The sequence below is a fragment of the Leptopilina heterotoma genome, unplaced genomic scaffold (genome assembly GCF_015476425.1).
Source record: "Leptopilina heterotoma isolate Lh14 unplaced genomic scaffold, ASM1547642v1 Lhet_68, whole genome shotgun sequence".
NCBI lineage: Eukaryota > Metazoa > Arthropoda > Insecta > Hymenoptera > Figitidae > Leptopilina > Leptopilina heterotoma.
In genome coordinates, this window is record NW_025111157.1 from 3,345,325 (window position 1) to 3,363,915 (window position 18,591).

The 18,591-nt window shown below is 26.5% G+C and overlaps 1 protein-coding gene across 2 annotated transcripts in view; it reads right to left on the minus strand.

Annotated features, from left to right (window-relative positions):
* Positions 1 to 260: 260 nt before the first annotated feature.
* The window catches only part of LOC122510311, a 352,060-nt gene continuing 333,729 nt past the window's right edge, over positions 261 to 18,591 (minus strand). For both annotated transcript variants that reach the window (XM_043624853.1, XM_043624852.1), the window contains exons 6-7: positions 9,404 to 9,789; positions 261 to 1,091 (exon numbers count right to left, since the gene is read on the minus strand). In XM_043624853.1, the coding sequence (XP_043480788.1) occupies positions 877 to 1,091; positions 9,404 to 9,789 (601 nt within the window). In that variant the 3' untranslated portion in view covers positions 261 to 876. The remainder of the gene's footprint in view (positions 1,092 to 9,403; positions 9,790 to 18,591) is intronic.

Consider the following 18,591-nt stretch of genomic DNA (forward strand, 5'->3'; position numbering starts at 1 on the left):
GTCTCAATTTTTTTGTCTTAATTTTTGTCTCAATTTTTTTGTCTCAATTTTGTCTCAATTTTTTTGTCTTAATTTTTGTTTCAATTTTTCTGTCTCTATTTTTGTCTCAATTTTGTCTCAATTTTGTCTTAATTTTTGTCTTAATTTTTTTGTCTCAATTTTTTTGTCTCAATTTTGTCTCAATTTTTTTGTCTCAATTTTTGTCTCAATTTTTTTGTCTCAATTTTTGTCTCCATTTTTTATGTCTCAATTTTTGTCTCAATTTTTTTGTCACAATTTTGTCTCAATTTTCGTCTTAATTTTTTTGTCTCAATTTTGTCTTTATTTTTGTCTTAATTTTTTTGTCTCAATTTTGTCCCAATTTTGATATTTTTGGAAAAACTGTGATAAATAGATGATTTTCTATAAATCTTAATTTCTCTTTGGCATATTTTGTGATGACTATTTTTTGCTTTTTCGAAAAGATGTCGAGTGTTTTTTTATTATCTATTTTTAAGTCTTTGGCTTTAAGGAATAAATTTTGAAAAAAAATTTGTGAAAAATCTTTTTTTTCATTTTCCAATTTTGAATTTTGGGAAAAGTTTTAGTACAATTTGCAATTTAAAGAATTCTTTCGCAAATTCTTTTCTAAAGTCAAACATTGGATTCTTTTTCGAAACAAACTTCTTTTTTTGTTCCTAAAATAATTTTTTCTTGTTCCTTTTCTTTAAGGAAAGAAACATATTTGTTTTTTCGGGAATTTTTCCCTTTAAAAGGTTTGAAAAAAAAAAATTTATTTTTTTTCGAGACTTGTTTTGAATATATTTTCTTCTTTTGATTTTTTATTGAAAAAAATTAATAGTTTGAGGGGGGTGGGGGAGGGAGGGAGGGAAAATACTACCATCGATGAGTATCGGCGAAAGATTGGCTACTCTCGTGACATGGATTTATTCCACTGCACCATTTGGTTTCTTTAAGCGGCGGACAACGAATTCCACCTCGGCGCGGTTTTATGACAACTTTTCTTGTCCTTTGGGTTTCGCCAACACCACAAGTTCGACTGCAAGCGCTCCAGGGACCCCATTCGCTGACCTTGCAGTCCCTCGGCAATCCTAAAACATACACGATCTCTTTTAGTCTCTTCGTCGTCTTCAACTTTTTTTTTTCCTTCTCCTTCTCCTTCTTCTTTTTCTTTTACTTTTTTATTTTTCATTCGCCAGAATCCACTAATCTTTTTATGACCAGACGCAAGTTCATTCACTTTCTCTCCTATACACACTGGGAGAGAAAAAACCGCAAAAAAGTTTTTTGTTTGCAAGTTTCATTCATTTTTTATTGTGTCGGGGGACAGGAACAGGAAACGAAAATGAAGAGAGGTGAAAAATAAATAAGAGAGCTGCTTAAATAAATTAAATTATACCCTGGACTTTGTAAGAAAAGTTTCCATATTGTATGAGAAGCGACTTGAATTTTAATGAAAAGAGCATTTGTTTGTCTGTTTTTCCTGTGCGGAGCGCGATTTTTTATTTCTTCTCTATTATTTTTGCATTTTTTTTCTTTCCTTTACTTTTTTTTTTATTATTTATATGGTCATATATATAAAGACATGGAAATCTACTTTATACCCTTATACATTTTATAACATTAAGTTTTCTTCTCTTTATCTTTGTCTCTGGTATTTATTATAAATACGAGAAAATAAATAATTAATGAGGGATAGAAGAAACTTTTTTTTATTCGTAACTTTTTTTTATTCGAAAAAATTGATAAGGTTTTTTCGATGGAAATCAGGAAAATATTTTTTACTCTACGTTTAACTATTTATAATAAAATATTCACAAATATATTTATTATTTATTACAATTCCGAGAAAGTCAATAAAAAAAAGAGAGATAGAATACATTTTTACGTAGATATTTCAGAAAATTGATTCAGTTTTTTTTTAAATCGAATTTTTCGAAAATTCACGAACGTTATAAATAAATAACAATATTTATCACAAGAATTCAATTATTTTCAAAATTAATAAAATTATTATTCGAAGAAATTCAATTATTTTCAAAAAATTAAAAAAAAAAAATTGGCAACATTTCAATTTCAGTAGTAAAATTCTTTGACAAAATTCAATTATTTTCAGGAATTTTAAACAAAAATTGAATGCAAAATTCAATTATTTTCATAAACATTTAGTATTTATCACAAGAATTCAATTATTTTCAAAAATTTTAATAAAATTCATGACAAAATTTTTATTATTTTCAAAAATATTTCTTAATTTAATGACTTTTAATATTCTACTATTTTTATAAAATTCCCCAAAAGAATTCAATTATTAAACAAAAATTTTGATAAAATCCTTCACAAGCATTCAATTATTTTTCAAAAAAAAAAAAAGAAATTTCACAGGAATTCAATTATTTAAAAACAATTTTAGCAAAGTTCTACACAAATATTCAAATATTTACTAAAATAATGAAAATTTCAAAGAAATTCAATTATTAAAATAGAATTTGCAAAAAATTTTTCTGAAAAAAATCAATTATTTTAAGAATTAATAAAATTCTTCGAAAAAATTCAATTATTTTCAAAAAATCTAAAAAAATTGTCAACATTTCAATTTCAGTATCTACATTCTTAGAAAAAATTCAATTCATTTCAGGAATTTTAATAGAATTCATTGCAAAATTCAATTATTTTCAAAAATAATAATATTCATGACAAGAATTTAATTATTTTCCAAAATTTTAATAAAATTGCCATTATTGCGATCGAATTTCTTTTGTAATTTTTTTTACATTATAAGGTTTCTTTTGTTAAGGACATTTTTATCCGTCCAAATTTAAATAAATAAATAAAATTCATGACAAAATTTTAATTATTATCAAAAATATTTCTTAATTTAATGATTTTTAATATTTCACTATTTTAATAAAATTCCCCAAAAGAATTCAATTTTTAAACCAAAATTTTGATATAATTCTACACCAACATTCAATTATTTTTTTAAAATAATGAAAATTTCACAGAAATTAAATTATCAAAAATAGAATTTACAAAAAAAATTTTCGAAGAAAATCAATTATTTTCAAAATTAATAAAATTCTTCGAAGAAATTCAATTATTTTCAAAAAATCAAAATAAAATTGTCAACATTTCAATTTCAGTAGCAAAATTCGTCGACAAAATTCAATTCTTTTTAGAAATTTTTAATAAAATTCATTGCAAAATTCAATTATTTTCAAAAATTTTAATAAAATTCATCACAAAATTTCAATTATTTTCAAAAATATTTCTTAATTTAATGACTTTCAATATTTTACTATTTTAATGAAAGTTCCCAAAAGAATTCAATTAATAAACAACAATTTTGATAAAATTCTACACAAACATTCAATTATTTTGCAAAAAAATAAATAATTTTGCCAGGAATTCATTTATTTAAAAACAATTTTTGCAAAATTGTACACGAATATTCAATTATTTTCTAAAATAATGAAAATTCCACAGGAATCCAATTATTAATATTTTATTATAGAATTTTTCGCAATAATTCAATTATTTTTATAAACAATAAAAACTCATTGCAGAATTTTTATTATTTTTAATACATTTTTAATCGAATTCCTCGAAAAATAGAATTATTTTTTATTTATATATTTTTAAATATAATTTTAAATATTTTAATATTTGTAAAATTAATAAAAATATTTTGAATAGAAATATTCTTCCGTTCTTCAATATTTCGAAAAATTAATTGACTGAAATGAAAAATATTGTACATTTATTTAATTAAAAATTATTTTTTACTCATAAAAAACAATAGTTTGTAATTGAAATTCAAATTTTTACGTAAATATTCAGAGAAATTTTTTTTTTTTACTCTAAAAGTTGTTACTATTAATATTATCGTATTGACAATTATTGGAGATAATTATGGTAAAAAAAACATAAGAATTTGAAGAGGAAAAATTTCTTCTTGAAGAAAAATATGGGGGAATTAAATTAAAGAGAAAGTATTGGCACAAAAGGACTCTTTGATCGAGCACACGAAAAAAACATGTTCAATGAACAGTCATGACGGAAAGCTCTCATTTAAATAAACCAATTGAAATTCATTTACAATTGAATTGAAAGCAAAAGTTCAAAGAGAAAAAAAGAGGGGAAAAATATGAAATATAAGAGGCAATGTTTTGACTTTTATATAAATATTCTGTTTACGCTCTTATTAAAATACAATTTTTTTTGTAAGTTTCCGAAATAAGCAAAATAAGCAGTTTTTTACAAATTTCAAATTTTTTTTTTATTTATAAAATACGAAATTATAATATTGGAGAAACTTTTACTTCAACTGTCAGATTATTCCTTAACAAAATATAAAATTCGATTGATTCGCAAGGTGAAACAATTTAAAAAATTAAAATTTGTTTTTTTTGCAGTAAAAAGTAAGTTTTTTAAATTTTAATTTGAATTTTAGTTTAAAGCAGCTGAGTCTTTGGTAAAATATTTATTGTTTTATTCAAATGAAAAGTGAATTTATTAAAATAGGGTTTAAAAGTAACTCGAGTCGTGTTATTTTTAGTAAAAGTTTTGTGAATGGCTCTATTTTCAGTATAAATAGTATAAATAAATAATAGTATAAATGTAAATAAATAGTGTTAATAAATAGTAATAAATAATAATAAATAAATAAGTAAATAGTAATAATAAATAAATAAATAAATAGTAATAATAAATAGTAGTAAATAATAATAATAATAATAATAAATAGTCATAAATAGTAAATAAAAACGTATTTTCTGACAGTTTCTATTTTTGTACAAACAGTGAAAAAAAATCGCTTTCGTAAGCGAATATATTTTTCAGTAGTACAAGTCAATGTCAGAAAAGTAGAAATCCTTCTCTCAAATTAAAGAGAAAATTCCCCACTTTTATAAAAATATCCTCATTAAAAAAATAATGTGAAATATATAACTTTGAGAGCTGAAATATCTTTTTAAATTTTTTTGAAAAATTTCTCTTCTTTCTTCTTTGCAATGGAATGACTTTTTTTAATATTGTTTTTTTCTCGTTACGTAAATGAAAAGAAAAAAGGCAAAAAAAAAAAAAAAAAAAAAAAAACACAGAGAGAAATGAAAAGTAAGAAACTGGTACTATTTGAGCTGCTGTTCGAACTGTCTTACGTAATTGACGAATGTTGGTTGGATTTAGAGATAAAATTCACTTCCACCGACTAAACTTTCTCGTTATTTCAAGAGAGACTTACAGTTCTTAAGATATTCCGGAATAATGTATTACCGGCTAAAGAGAACTCGGGAGTACGCTTCTCTAACTACTTTCAATTAAAGTCAGATTTCATCCTTCATTAATAAATTAGTAATAATATTTTATCTATTTAAATTTTAAATCTTCAGCTCTCTCTCTCTTTTTCTCTCACAAAGAATAATGTGGGATCAAAGTTTAGTATATAGTATAGTTGGAATATACCACGTTATTATATTACTACCGTTATTCTATTATTAGTATTTTAACATTATTATTATTATTAATTAAATTAATCTTCATATTTTTTCGTTCATTCTAATGCGTTTGTTTTTTTTTTCTTTAAAAAATTATTATTATTATTATTATTATTATTTTTAACTATATTATTCTTTATATCTTCAATTTTCATATCTTCAAATCAAATTCGTTACTTTGAATAAATAAATGGAAAATAATATAAAACAATAAATAATATTTATTAAATTATTAACTATATTAATCTGCGTATTCTTTCATTTTGTTTTTTATATGCTTTTTTCTATAACAAATTTCGTTTGACTGATTTAAATTATTATGTAAATTATTCTTCTTTTTATTTATAAAAAATACAAGAAAATTGTTTATTGTCAGAAAAATTTTGATTAAGAAGTAGGAAATATACCGATTTTATGCATAATTTTTATTTCTCAATAACAATATTGTTTACAAACTCATTTTTTTCTTTTGGGAAGAAAAACATAAGATATTCCCGTTTCTTAATATTTTTCTAGAAAATTCTCAATTTTCAATAAGGAAATAATTTGCATCAATTCTATTTCTTAATTTCAATTGTTTTAATAAAATTCAATGTTTTTTTTAAAAAAAGAAAAAAAAATGTTTAGAAATTATAATTATTTGTCAATTAGAAAATTTAATTGAAAATGAAACTGAAAATTTTTGAATTTTTAGAAAATAAAGGGAAATATTTTATTGAAAAAAAATGTTCTGTTAAATTTATTTACGAATATCTTTAATTGTGAAATTATTCGAAAACAATAATTTCTTTTTTAAATATTTTAAATATTTAATTATTATTATTTTTCCGTAGGAATTAACCCTAGAAGGAGTACGTTAGTTTACTCACCCTCTAAGGAGTAACTGGGGTGTCCCGACACCCCACGCTTTAAACTTGTTTTATAAGGATTATATTTGACGTAAAAAAAATTTATTATAATGAATTGATTGGTTTTTTAGTAAGGAATTCAGTAATATTATTCATATTTTGATAAATTAAAAAAATTTTGAAGAAAAACCATAAAAACCCAAAAAAAACACCAAAAAATTGCAAAATTGACTTTTTTCACAAAAACGTTGTAGTTTCTTAAAAATTTGACTAATTTTAAAACTATTTTAGGTTTTTAAAGTTAAATAAATACACTTTTAGGGGAAAAAATTAGTTTTTGTATTACTTCCAAAAAACATAATTATTTGAACATCTGAAGTGAATGAAATTAAAGACAATTGACGAATAGTGAAAATCATAAAAATGAACTATAAAATGGACTTAAACAATTAATATTTACTAAAAATGGTATTATAAATTTAAAATTTTACAAACTTAATATATCTGAATATATTAACATTAAAATTAATAACTTATGAAATGATTTTGTAAATTAATATTTAATCAAAGTTTTAATTAACAATTCTTAATACCTCTAATATATGTTAAAATATTATTAACAATATAGAATTTATAATTTAAATTTGACTGTCATTTACTACATTTTTCTGTATTAGAATTTAATTTCTGACTGTAGAGAGAGCACAGAAATTTTTAATAATAATCTTAACTCAAATTTCATAAGTTGTTACAAATGCAGAATGTCTATTTTTCATAAAAATAGAATTTTTGTATAAAAATGTTTCTTTTTTATAAAATACAACTTTTTCATGCATAACCTATCAATTTATACTTTATCAGATGATTTTAACTGATTTAAAACGATTTTTTAAAAAAATTTGAATTTACTTATCTTGCCAATTTTTCTAACGTTAGGGAGTAACTGGGGTGTCCAGACACCCCAGACGTATTTTAACAGGAGATAGAGCTCTTCCTAGAGCAAAACTTTTGGCGGCACAAATAGGTGTCAAAAGATAGTGGTTCAAACTAAATTATCAACAAGTTTTGAGCGTAAAAAAATTATTGGTTAAGCCATGGGAATACTTTGAATTTTGCTTGGGGTGTCCAGACACCCCAGTTACTCCTTCTAGGGTTAAAATTCTTCAAAACATTCAAATTCAAACCTTTTTGAAATTAAACAATTTTAAAAATATTTTTTATAGTAATTAAAGATGTTCGAGAGATAAAATAATTATTTTATATTATAAGAATATTGTTACTGTAACTTCTTAAAAATTATTTTCTTATTCAATTATTACTTAAAATTTTAACTAAAATTCATTTTTAAATCGATTTTTATTAGAAAATTTTACGAGAATTGAACTAATATTTAAATACAAAAGTAAATTATTTATTGACTAATTAAATTTTTTGTTTTAAATTTAATTCTCATAAAGAATTTTATAAACAAATTTTTAAATAATTGAATTCTTTTGACGAATTTTAATAAATTTTTCAAGAATAGTCACATTTTTCAAGGAATTCGATTAAAATTGTATTAAAAATAATTGAAATTCTGTGATGAGTTTTTATTATTTATGGAAATAATTGAATTTCTTCGAAGAATTTTATTAATTTTGAAAATAATTTATTTTTTTCGAAAATTGTTTTTGCAAATTTTATTTTTAATAATTGAATTTCTGTGAAATTTTCATTATTTTAAAAAATAATTGAACATTCGTGTAGAACTTTGCTAAAATTGTTTTTAAATAATTGAATTCCTGTGGAATTTTTATTTCTTCTTTAAAAATAATTGAATGTTGGTGTAGAATTTTATAAAAATTTTAGTTTAATAATTGAATTCTTTTGGGAAATTTTATTAAAATAGTGGAATATTGAAAATCATTAAATTAAGAAAAATTAAAAAATATTTTTTAAAATAATTGAAATTTTGTCATGAATTTTATTATTAAAATATGTAAAAATAATTGAATTTCTTCGAAGAATTTTACTAATTCTGAAAATAATTGATTTTATATACATATAATAATTGGGATTTTGAATTAATAAAATTTTTCAAAAATTGAAGTTCTTTAAAATTTCTAATTAAATTCATTCAAAATTGAAATTTTCGTTAATTTCAAATTGAAACCGTTTGAAGTTAATTTATTTATAAAAATTGTAAACGCAACTCTTTTAAAATTAAATTATTTTTCAAATATTTGAGTAAAATTATTCATTTAATAATTTATAAGTAATTATTTTATAATAGTTCTTCAAAAATTAAGTTCTTTAAAAAGAAATAATTATTGTCGGAAATTGAAAAAATTGAAGGTTTTGTATTAAAATTTGTGGTAATTTCATAGTTTATAAAGCAAACAAAAAATGACACAAAGATTTAGAATTTTCTTATGAATTCTAAAAATTTAATTTTTTTATAGTAATTTTAATAAAAATCCCTGAATTTTCTTTGAATTCCCTGTGTCAGAATATACGATTATTATAGTTATAATAATATTAAAACTATATTCCAATTCATGTTTTATTTTTATGAAAATAAATTTGAATTAAAAATTTTTACGTTGTATTATTTTTAAAAATGCTAATTTCATTAAAAATTTTATTTAAAAATTTTTTTTAATTTTATTTAACTAATATTATTTCTAATTTCTAAACTAGTTTTTGCTAGTCTAATTGTTGCTAGTTTCATATTATTGATACTAATTTTTATTGAATTATAAAATAATAAAATAATATCAAAAAGAAAAGAAAATTATAGAAAATGTATTCCTCTTCTTTTTTTATCATTTTCGTTTTCGGCTATTTTTTTTTAATGATAACAAAAACTCAAAAAATATGAAAGTTATCCCCCCTGATAATTTATTTTTCGAGTTTTTATTTACTATATTTCATTAAAACTTCTATTTACAGTCGCACCGAGTAAATTTCTCTCTCTGTTTCTAAACTTAAATTACTTGAAAGAAATCTGTTAAATAAATAAAATAAAATAAATAAATTAAATTACTGTCAAATAAATTTTAAGGAAAAATGAAAACTCACGTGTTCGAATCCATTTTCCCTTCGTGTATTTGTGATGCTTTGGCCTAAATCTATGCTGATGGTCTTTGATATTGGTTGAATTTCGCCAGGGATGATTGGTGGCTGGAACGCTTGTGACGTTGCTGGTGATTTTCCTTTGAATATCCTCAAATATTTGCGCCTTCTGCGCGTCTGAGGAACTGTGATATGGTCGATAATATGACCAGTTTCCGATATCATCGAGCTTTTTCGTTTCTTTCGTTTTCACCGGCGATAGCGTCGATGTCGCTGTAAACCTCGGTCGTTGTAAAGCATACGATGAGGCAATACTGTTCATGATAGCCGCCTTCTTGTCGCTGGGTTCACTCGTTAAAAATTTCTCTTTTGAATTCTCCGATGGCCAGTAACTGAAATTTGCAAAGAAAAATAATGATTAATAATAATAAGAAAAAAATAATATTAATAATAATTTCTAATAATAAAATAATTTTTTTATTATTATTATTATTTTTATTTAATTTTTATTTTTATTATTATGGATAATTATAATAAAATGGTTAATTTTACTCAATAATTGAATGTATAACTATTGTTGGTTTGATTAAGAAAAAATATGTGGTTTTCCGAGAATTATCAAAATTGAGACAAAAAACGAATCAAAATGTTGCTTCGCAACATTTTTGCTTCGTTTTTTTTCTCAATTTTGATAATTCTGATTTTTAAAATAAAAAAAAAAAATATTTTCGATAAAATAAATTTGATTTGCATGTGTTTGATAAAGTTTCTTGTTCTATTTAAAAACAGTGAATGACAATTAACTAGAACAAAGTGTTTTTGTCAGTTACATTTCCGTTCTAATAAGGAGAAACATTTTGATTTTAATTTTTAATCAGAAAAAGTATTTTAGTTCAATATATTCTGCTTTTAAAAATAGAAACTCTTGTATTATTCATAAAAAATTTATTTTTGAGTAGAATAAAAATTTATAGTCAGACAAATATTTGTTATAATTTGAGAAAAATATTTTTCTTTTAAATCTTTTATTTAAACAAATCAAATATTTATGATAAAAAAAATTTCTTATTCTGATTACAAAAAATCGGCTGAATAAACCTTGTTTTTTCTACTTAAAAATTAAATTTTGACTTGCGGCTAAAAATATTTGTTCTATTCTTGAAAATATAATTTGGTTTTACTGAGAAACTTTTTCTATTTTCAAATTAAATTTTGTTAAAATACAATAAAATTAAAATTAAATTAAAATTAAATTAAAATTAAAATTAAAATTAAAATTAAATTAAAATTAAATTAAAATTAAATTAAAATTAAATTAAAATTAAATTAAAATTAAATTAAAATTTATTAAAAAAAATTAAATTTACCGAAAATTTACTGAAAATTTAATTCAGAAATGGAAAAATATATTTGACTCGAATACATTTGATTTTTAAATTAATAAAAACTTTTATTCATATTTACAAATCAGTACCTTCCGCTAATATCAATTTATCTAATTATTTTCTAATTTTTCACTAGAAACTAAAATGTACACAATCTGACATGAAATTGATTAAGTTTTTTTTTCTCTCTCTCTGTCTCTCTTTGGCTTTTTCTTGGATAACTCCCGCGTATGTCTACAAAAACTTTTTCCGTGATATATTTACTGCGCAATGCTTGAAAGTTCGATATACTGACAGCTTGGTAGATACGATTGAAATTTCCTATTCTCGACACACAACTTTGACAAAAATCGGGATTAAAATATCATTCTTTCTCTGTATGTGTCATTCAAAAAAATTTCTATTTTTCGTCTATTTTTTGTACAATAAAACTTGAAGCAGACATAATTAATTTTTTTTGCCGTTCCATATTTTTGCCGCTCACAAAAATAGAGCTGAAAAATCGACTTTTAATTAAAAATTTAATTTATTTAACTTTATTTTTTAGTTTTATTTAATTCTTTACTATTTAATTAAATATAATTGAATTTTATTAGGTACCTACATTTATTTTTATTCAACCTATATTTTAATTTATTTCTTTAATTAAAATTGAAAACATTAATTTTCTTACATAGAGGTAAATTAATTAACATGGAATCAATTAATTAAAATTAACAAATTGGTTTTCTTTCCTATAGGGGTAAATTAATTCATTTTAAAATTAGTTAAAATTAATTAACTCCTCCTAATGAATAAATAAATATTTTAAAAAATTTCTATATATTTGTTTTGCTATTGTTTGTATTATTAATTTATTAATGATGATAATTGATATTATTTGAAATAAATGAGGTACAATTTTTTTTTTTTTAATTGAAAACAATGAAGACAAGTAATATTTATACAATGATACATTGTATACATGTATGAAAGTGCTTGTAGTTTTGAAATATTAATTAAAGAACATTGGTTTGCAAGAGAAGTTCCAGCAATTTCTCGTCATTTTCTGCGTGGGAAATTCCCAGATGTATGAAACCGATTAATCCTTGTAACTACAAACTTCAGCTTGTCGTGGAATAGAGATGAGGGAAAAAAAAAATTTCAATGACAGTTATGATTTACCTGCTTCTTTGTTTCCTATCTAGAGGTGAATTAATTCATTCAAATTAATCAACTCTTTTCTGATCGAAATTTAAAATTTTTTTATCTTTGTTTCTTTATCCCGAGATAATTTTTTATTTTATCTTTATTGTACTTCAGTGAATATTAATATTTTACTATTACTTCCGTATTTTACTATATTTATCATATTTTACTATATTTACTATATTTTACTGTATTTACTATCACAGTAAATCGTGAGGTTTTAAAAAGTGTTGCAGATAAAATTAACACCAAAAAAGATTAAAATAATCAATTTTGGTGTTATTTTTTTTTTTTTTTTTTTTTTCTTCTTCAAAAATATTTTTATTATTTCAATTCAATTATTATTTTCAAAAATTTTTAACTACAATTTTACTTTATATCAATTATTTTTAATAATTTTCGAAAAAGTTCTTTGGCAATTTTCAAAACTACTTGTTTACAATATTCAATTTCACGAAATTTCAATTATTCCTAAATTCTTTAATTTACTGCATATTAGAAAATAAAAACTTGAAATAATATAAAAGAAAATTCAATTAAACTTTTTCAAAAAAATTAATTTCAAAATTCAATTGTTTCTAAAAATTCAAGCTATATTGCTTTTAATATTCAATTATAATCTAAAATTTTAACTGCAATTCATTTTTATGAAATGAAAATTAATTTTTATTAGAAAATTCTACAAGAATTTAATTATTTAAATGCAAAAGTAAATAATTTATTGAATAATTGAATGTTTCTCAAAATTCAATTCTCATAAAGAATTTTAGTAAAAAAAATTGTAAGTAATTGAATTCTTTTTGTCGAATTTTATTAAAAGTTGCATGAACATAATTACTTTTTTTCAAGGAATTCAATTATAATTGTATGAAAAATAATTGAAACGCTGCGATCAGTTTTTGTTCGAAATATGTTTTCAAATAATCACGATTTACGCGCGACTACTAAATTTGCTATCTTCCGCTTTGTCAATAAGCGCCCTCTTTAATACAACGATACTAATATATTTACTCTTCCGGTTTCATCTAGACTAACGCAGTACATTGAGAGTTCTACTTTGTAAATCACACTCGTTATTTTCTTGTATTTAATAAAAGTTTTAAAGTCATCACGTTGCCTTGTTTCCTTTATAATTGTAGCTTCTACCCGCTTGATAGTATTAAATTCAACAGGTTATGGGCCCAGGCTTTTTGTCGAGGGTTAAAGGAAATTAGAGACAATCGCGAGTGACTCGGTAGAAAGAAAGCGTGTGTGTATCAAAAAGTATAAAAATGGCGTCCTCGACCGTAAGAATCGAGACGCTAAACAAAGAAAATTTCGACACCTGGAAAATCCAGATGGAAGCTTTGTTAATAAAAAATGACGCGTGGTGCTATGTTAGTGGGGAAAAAACAAAACCTGCAAACGCAGAAGGAAATGAGGAAGAGGTTAAAAGATGGGAAATAAGTGATCGAAAAGCGCGATCGGACATAATCCTTTCTATAAACCCAAGTGAGTTGAAACAAATTAAAGGCTGCGACACATCGAAAGAGGTTTGGGAAAAACTATCGTCGATCTATGAATCGAAAGGGCCCGCGAGAAAAGCCAGTCTTTTAAAATTATTAATGTTGCATCGAATGGACGACAGTGACGACGTGCGCGAGCATATGCGAAAGTTTTTTGACACAGTGGACAAATTAAGCGATATGGACGTGGACATAAACAAAGATTTGCTGTGTGTCATGCTTTTATATAGTCTTGCTCCGCGATTCGAAAATTTCAGGTGCGCGATTGAGTCGCGTGATGAATTACCGTCGCCAGAAATGTTACGCATAAAAATCGTCGAAGAGAGCGACGCTAGGAAAAGTGATGTGCGAAACATAGGTCAGGGTGCAATGGTCGCAAGACATTTCGATAAACGCGTAAACACTAGTGAGAAAAAGAGTAACACAGTAAGTGCGAAGAAATCTTCGATAAAATGTCACCGCTGTGGCAAACCCGGGCACAAAGCAGCCGAATGCTATTCGCGTATTGGTCCGAATCGAAATTATCAAAAAAACTCTGAAAACGGGAAAATGGCAGACGCCGACGACGTTTGCGTGCTCGCCTACACACATTCGGTTCAACAAGGATTGCAAGCGCTCGAGACAACACGTAGTGAAGGATGGTGCTTAGATAGTGGGTGCACCTCACATCTATGCAATGAAACAAATAAGTTCTCGAATCTTACAGAAGTGTCATCGGAAAAATTAAATCTCGCTAGCAACACGTCCACTCCGATAACGGGAAAAGGTGCCATTCACTTAAACGCGGAAGTAAATGGACAAAATCGAAATTTAAATCTGGAAAATGTGTTACATGTGCCCGACTTGCGCACAAACTTATTATCTGTCAGTAAAATAACAAATAAAGGTTATAAAGTGATTTTCGACGAAAAGAGTGCTAAAGTGATCGACAACGACGGCAAAATACAACTCGTTGCTCCTCGCGTGAACGGATTATATTACATTCGCGAAAGTGAACAAGACTGCAATTCCGCGACTACAATTGCATCGGAAAAAGTTCCTCAAATGTCACAAACTGAAATATGGCACCGTCGGATGGGCCATTTAAATCTAAAGGACCTTTCTTCGAGCAATCGAAACGGAACAGTGCGTGGAATGGACATCAAATCTTCGGAATGTGATTTTAATTGTGACGTTTGTATTCTCGGAAAAATGGTGAAATCTCCTTTTCCGAAAAAGTCGGAAAGACAAAAAACTCTTTTAGAATTGGTTCATAGTGATGTGTGTGGACCAATGAGAATCGAATCATTGGGAAAATCGAGATTTTTCGTGACTTTCATTGACGATTATTCGCGATGGTGCGTTGTTTACATGATAAAATCGAAAAGTGAAGTGTTCAGTGCATTCAAAGAATTCAAGGCCCACGCCGAAAATCAAACTGGCCGTAAGATAAAATGTCTTCAGTCAGACAACGGCACCGAATATACAAGTCGCGAATTCGAAAATTACCTCAAGGAAAGTGGAATCGAGCGAAGACTGTCAGTGACACACACCCCGCAACAGAACGGCGTGTCGGAGAGGATGAACCGCACTCTCGTTGACATGGCGAGATGCCTCCTCATCCAATCCAATTTACCATCATGTTTTTGGGGAGAATCTGTGAAAACCTCCAATTACATACGAAACCGATGTCCAACCAGTGCCCTTGAAGGAAAAACTCCGTACGAAAAGTGGACCGGGAATGTGCCAAATGTTAAATATTTTCGCGAGTTCGGTTGCCCAGTGTATTCTTTGATCAGAGAGCCGAACAAGGGAAAATTCCAATGTCGATCGAAGAAGGGAATTTTTATCGGATACGCTGAATCTTCGAAGGCGTACAGAATATGGATCCCCGAAGAACGAAAAATTGATATAGCCAGAGACGTAGAGTTCGTAAAAGTTCGTGAATCACCAAAACAAATCCAAGATGATTTTGGCCCGATAAGTGAGGAAATAATTCGAAAAGAAATCGAGATCGATTTTCCAGTAATCGACAACGCAAATGGCGAGAAACTCACACAAAACGACGAATCAGATGCCACATCCACCGACCAGGACGACGAAGAAGAAGAAATCGAAGACGAGGAAATTGAAAATCAGGAGAGCGATGAAGGAAAAAACGAACCTGAACCTCCGAAAAGAGGGCCTGGAAGGCCTCGAAAAATACTTACCGGACGCAGAGGAAGACCTACGAAACAATACCACATGGCTAATTTCATGATCGAGCAAATCGAATTCGCCGGAACCGCAGAAATACCAATCAACAAAGCCATGAAAGGTCCGAATGCAGAAGAATGGCGAGACGCAATGGCACTTGAAATGGAAGCTATCATCATCAACAAAACGTGGATTTTAGTCGACCGTCCAAAAAATCAAGATGTCATTGGAAGCCGAATAGTGTTACGAGATAAACAAAATCAAGACGGAACGATCGAGCGAAGAAAAGCGCGCATAGTGGCGCGTGGATTTTCCCAAACTCCTGGTGTTGATTTTCGCGAAACATTCGCTCCTGTGGCTCGACTAAATTCGATTCGAGTCATAATCGCTTTAGCGGCAGAGCACAAAATGGAAATCCGGCAACTTGACGTTACGTCCGCCTATTTGAATGGCGAACTCGAGGAACAAATCTTTATGGAAGCACCGAAATTCATGGATCAAGCTTTGGAGGAACTCATCACTTCCAAAAAGAAGGGGAAGATTGTCGACCAAGCAAAGGAAATGCTCACACAACTAAAAAGTGGAGATAAAGTGTGCTTATTAAAAAAGGCTCTTTATGGTCTCCGCCAAGCAGGCCGTCAGTGGCACGTGAAATTTTCTCATGAACTTAAACGTCTTGGTTTCCAACAATCAACAGCTGATCCGTGCATATACTACAAAGGAAAAGGGGAAGATTTACTTCTCATCGCAGTGTACGTTGACGACATCCTGGCGGCCTCACGGAAACTGTCAATGATCACGGAATTAACAACACAATTGTCTAAGACTTTCAAAATTAAGGACCTCGGCAAAGTCAAGTTTTGCCTCGGTATCGAATTTAACCAGAATAAAAATGGAATCAAAATGTCTCAAGAAAAATACGTCAACGAGATTCTCGAAAAATTCGGGATGAGCGATTCAAAACCCGTGACAACCCCGATTGACTGCAGCGTCAAATTGCAGAAAGGAAAAGGCGACTCCGATCAACACCTGCCATATCGAGAACTAATTGGTTCTCTCATGTATTTGGCTGTCTGTACCAGGCCAGATATCGCATTCGCCACAAGTTATCTCAGTCAATTCTGCAGCTGCTACGACATCACACATTGGACAGCAGCGAAGCGTGTACTACGGTACCTAAAAGGGACGTCAAACATTGGAATATTCTTCAAGAGCAGCGGGGAATGCCTCACCGGATATGCTGACGCGGATTGGGCCAATTGCCTAGATGACAGGAGGTCATACACTGGATATACATTTATCCTCAACGGTGGCCCGGTATCCTGGGAAGCTCGGAAACAGAGAACTACTGCTCTCTCTTCAACTGAGGCCGAGTACATGGCCATCTCGGATGCAGCAAAGGAGGCAGTCCACCTTCGAAAGTTAATCGGCGATCTGGGATTCAATCTACCAGCGAAATTGAAAATTTTTAACGACAACAACGGAGCTCGTAAACTGGCGGAGAATCCAGTTTACCATTCTAGAACCAAACACATAGACGTCCGTCATCACTATGTGCGAGAAGTTTTGGATAGTGGAATTTTATCAATTGAATACGCACCAACGGAACTCATGCCAGCCGATGTTCTCACCAAGGGTCTTCCGAGAGTGAAACACGAAAAGTGTCTTGAACTTTTAAATTTAAAATCTAAATGAGTTTTTGATTATTTAATAAATTCGCGTGTTAATCGAGGGGAAGTGTTCGAAATATGTTTTCAAATAATCACGATTTACGCGCGACTACTAAATTTGCTATCTTCCGCTTTGTCAATAAGCGCCCTCTTTAATACAACGATACTAATATATTTACTCTTCCGGTTTCATCTAGACTAACGCAGTACATTGAGAGTTCTACTTTGTAAATCACACTCGTTATTTTCTTGTATTTAATAAAAGTTTTAAAGTCATCACGTTGCCTTGTTTCCTTTATAATTGTAGCTTCTACCCGCTTGATAGTATTAAATTCAACAGTTTTATTATTAGTAAAAATAATTGAATCCTTAAGAATGAATTTTATTACTCTTGGAAATAATTGAATTTCTGCAATAATTTGTAATTTCTCTAAAATTAAATTTTTTTCTAGTGTTTTTAACTAAAATTCTTCAATAAATCCATTATTTTTAATAATTTTTAAAAAAGTTCTTTAAGAATTTTCAAATTAATTCGTTTACAATTCAATTTTACAAAATTTCAATTAGTCGGAAATTCTACAATTAAATAAATATTGAAAAATAAAAACTTGAAATAATTTCATTAAAAATTCTATTAGATTTAAAAAAAAAATTAATTCTACAGAATTTTTTGTCAAAACTATGAAAAATTAAGAATTTCAATGATTTTAGTTTGAAACTTTTTCCAAAATTTAATTATTTCTAAAAATCCACGTTATAATGCTTTTAATATTTAATTATAATCTCAAATTTTAACTAAAATTCATTTTTAAAACCATTTTTATTAGTAAATTCTACGAGAATTCAATTATTTAAATACAAAAATAAATAATTTATTAATTTCATGTTTCTTGAAATTAAATTCTCATAAAAAAATGTTATTAACAAATTTTTTAAATCATTAAATTCTTTGGACGAATTTTAATAAAATTTTTAAGAATAATTACATTTTTCGAGGTATTCGATTAAAATTGCATTAAAAATAATTGAAATTCTGCAATGAGTTTTATTATTTCAGAAAATAATTGAATTCCTAAAAAGAATTTTATTATTTATAAAAATAATTGAATCCCTGCAAAAATTTTATTATTTATGAAAATAATTGAATTATTGCGAAGAAATTTATGAAAAAAATTTGTAAATAATTGAATTCTGGTAAAAAATTTTATTATTTATGAAAATAATTGAATGTTTGCGTAGAATTTTATTTAAATTTTTTTTAATAATGGAAT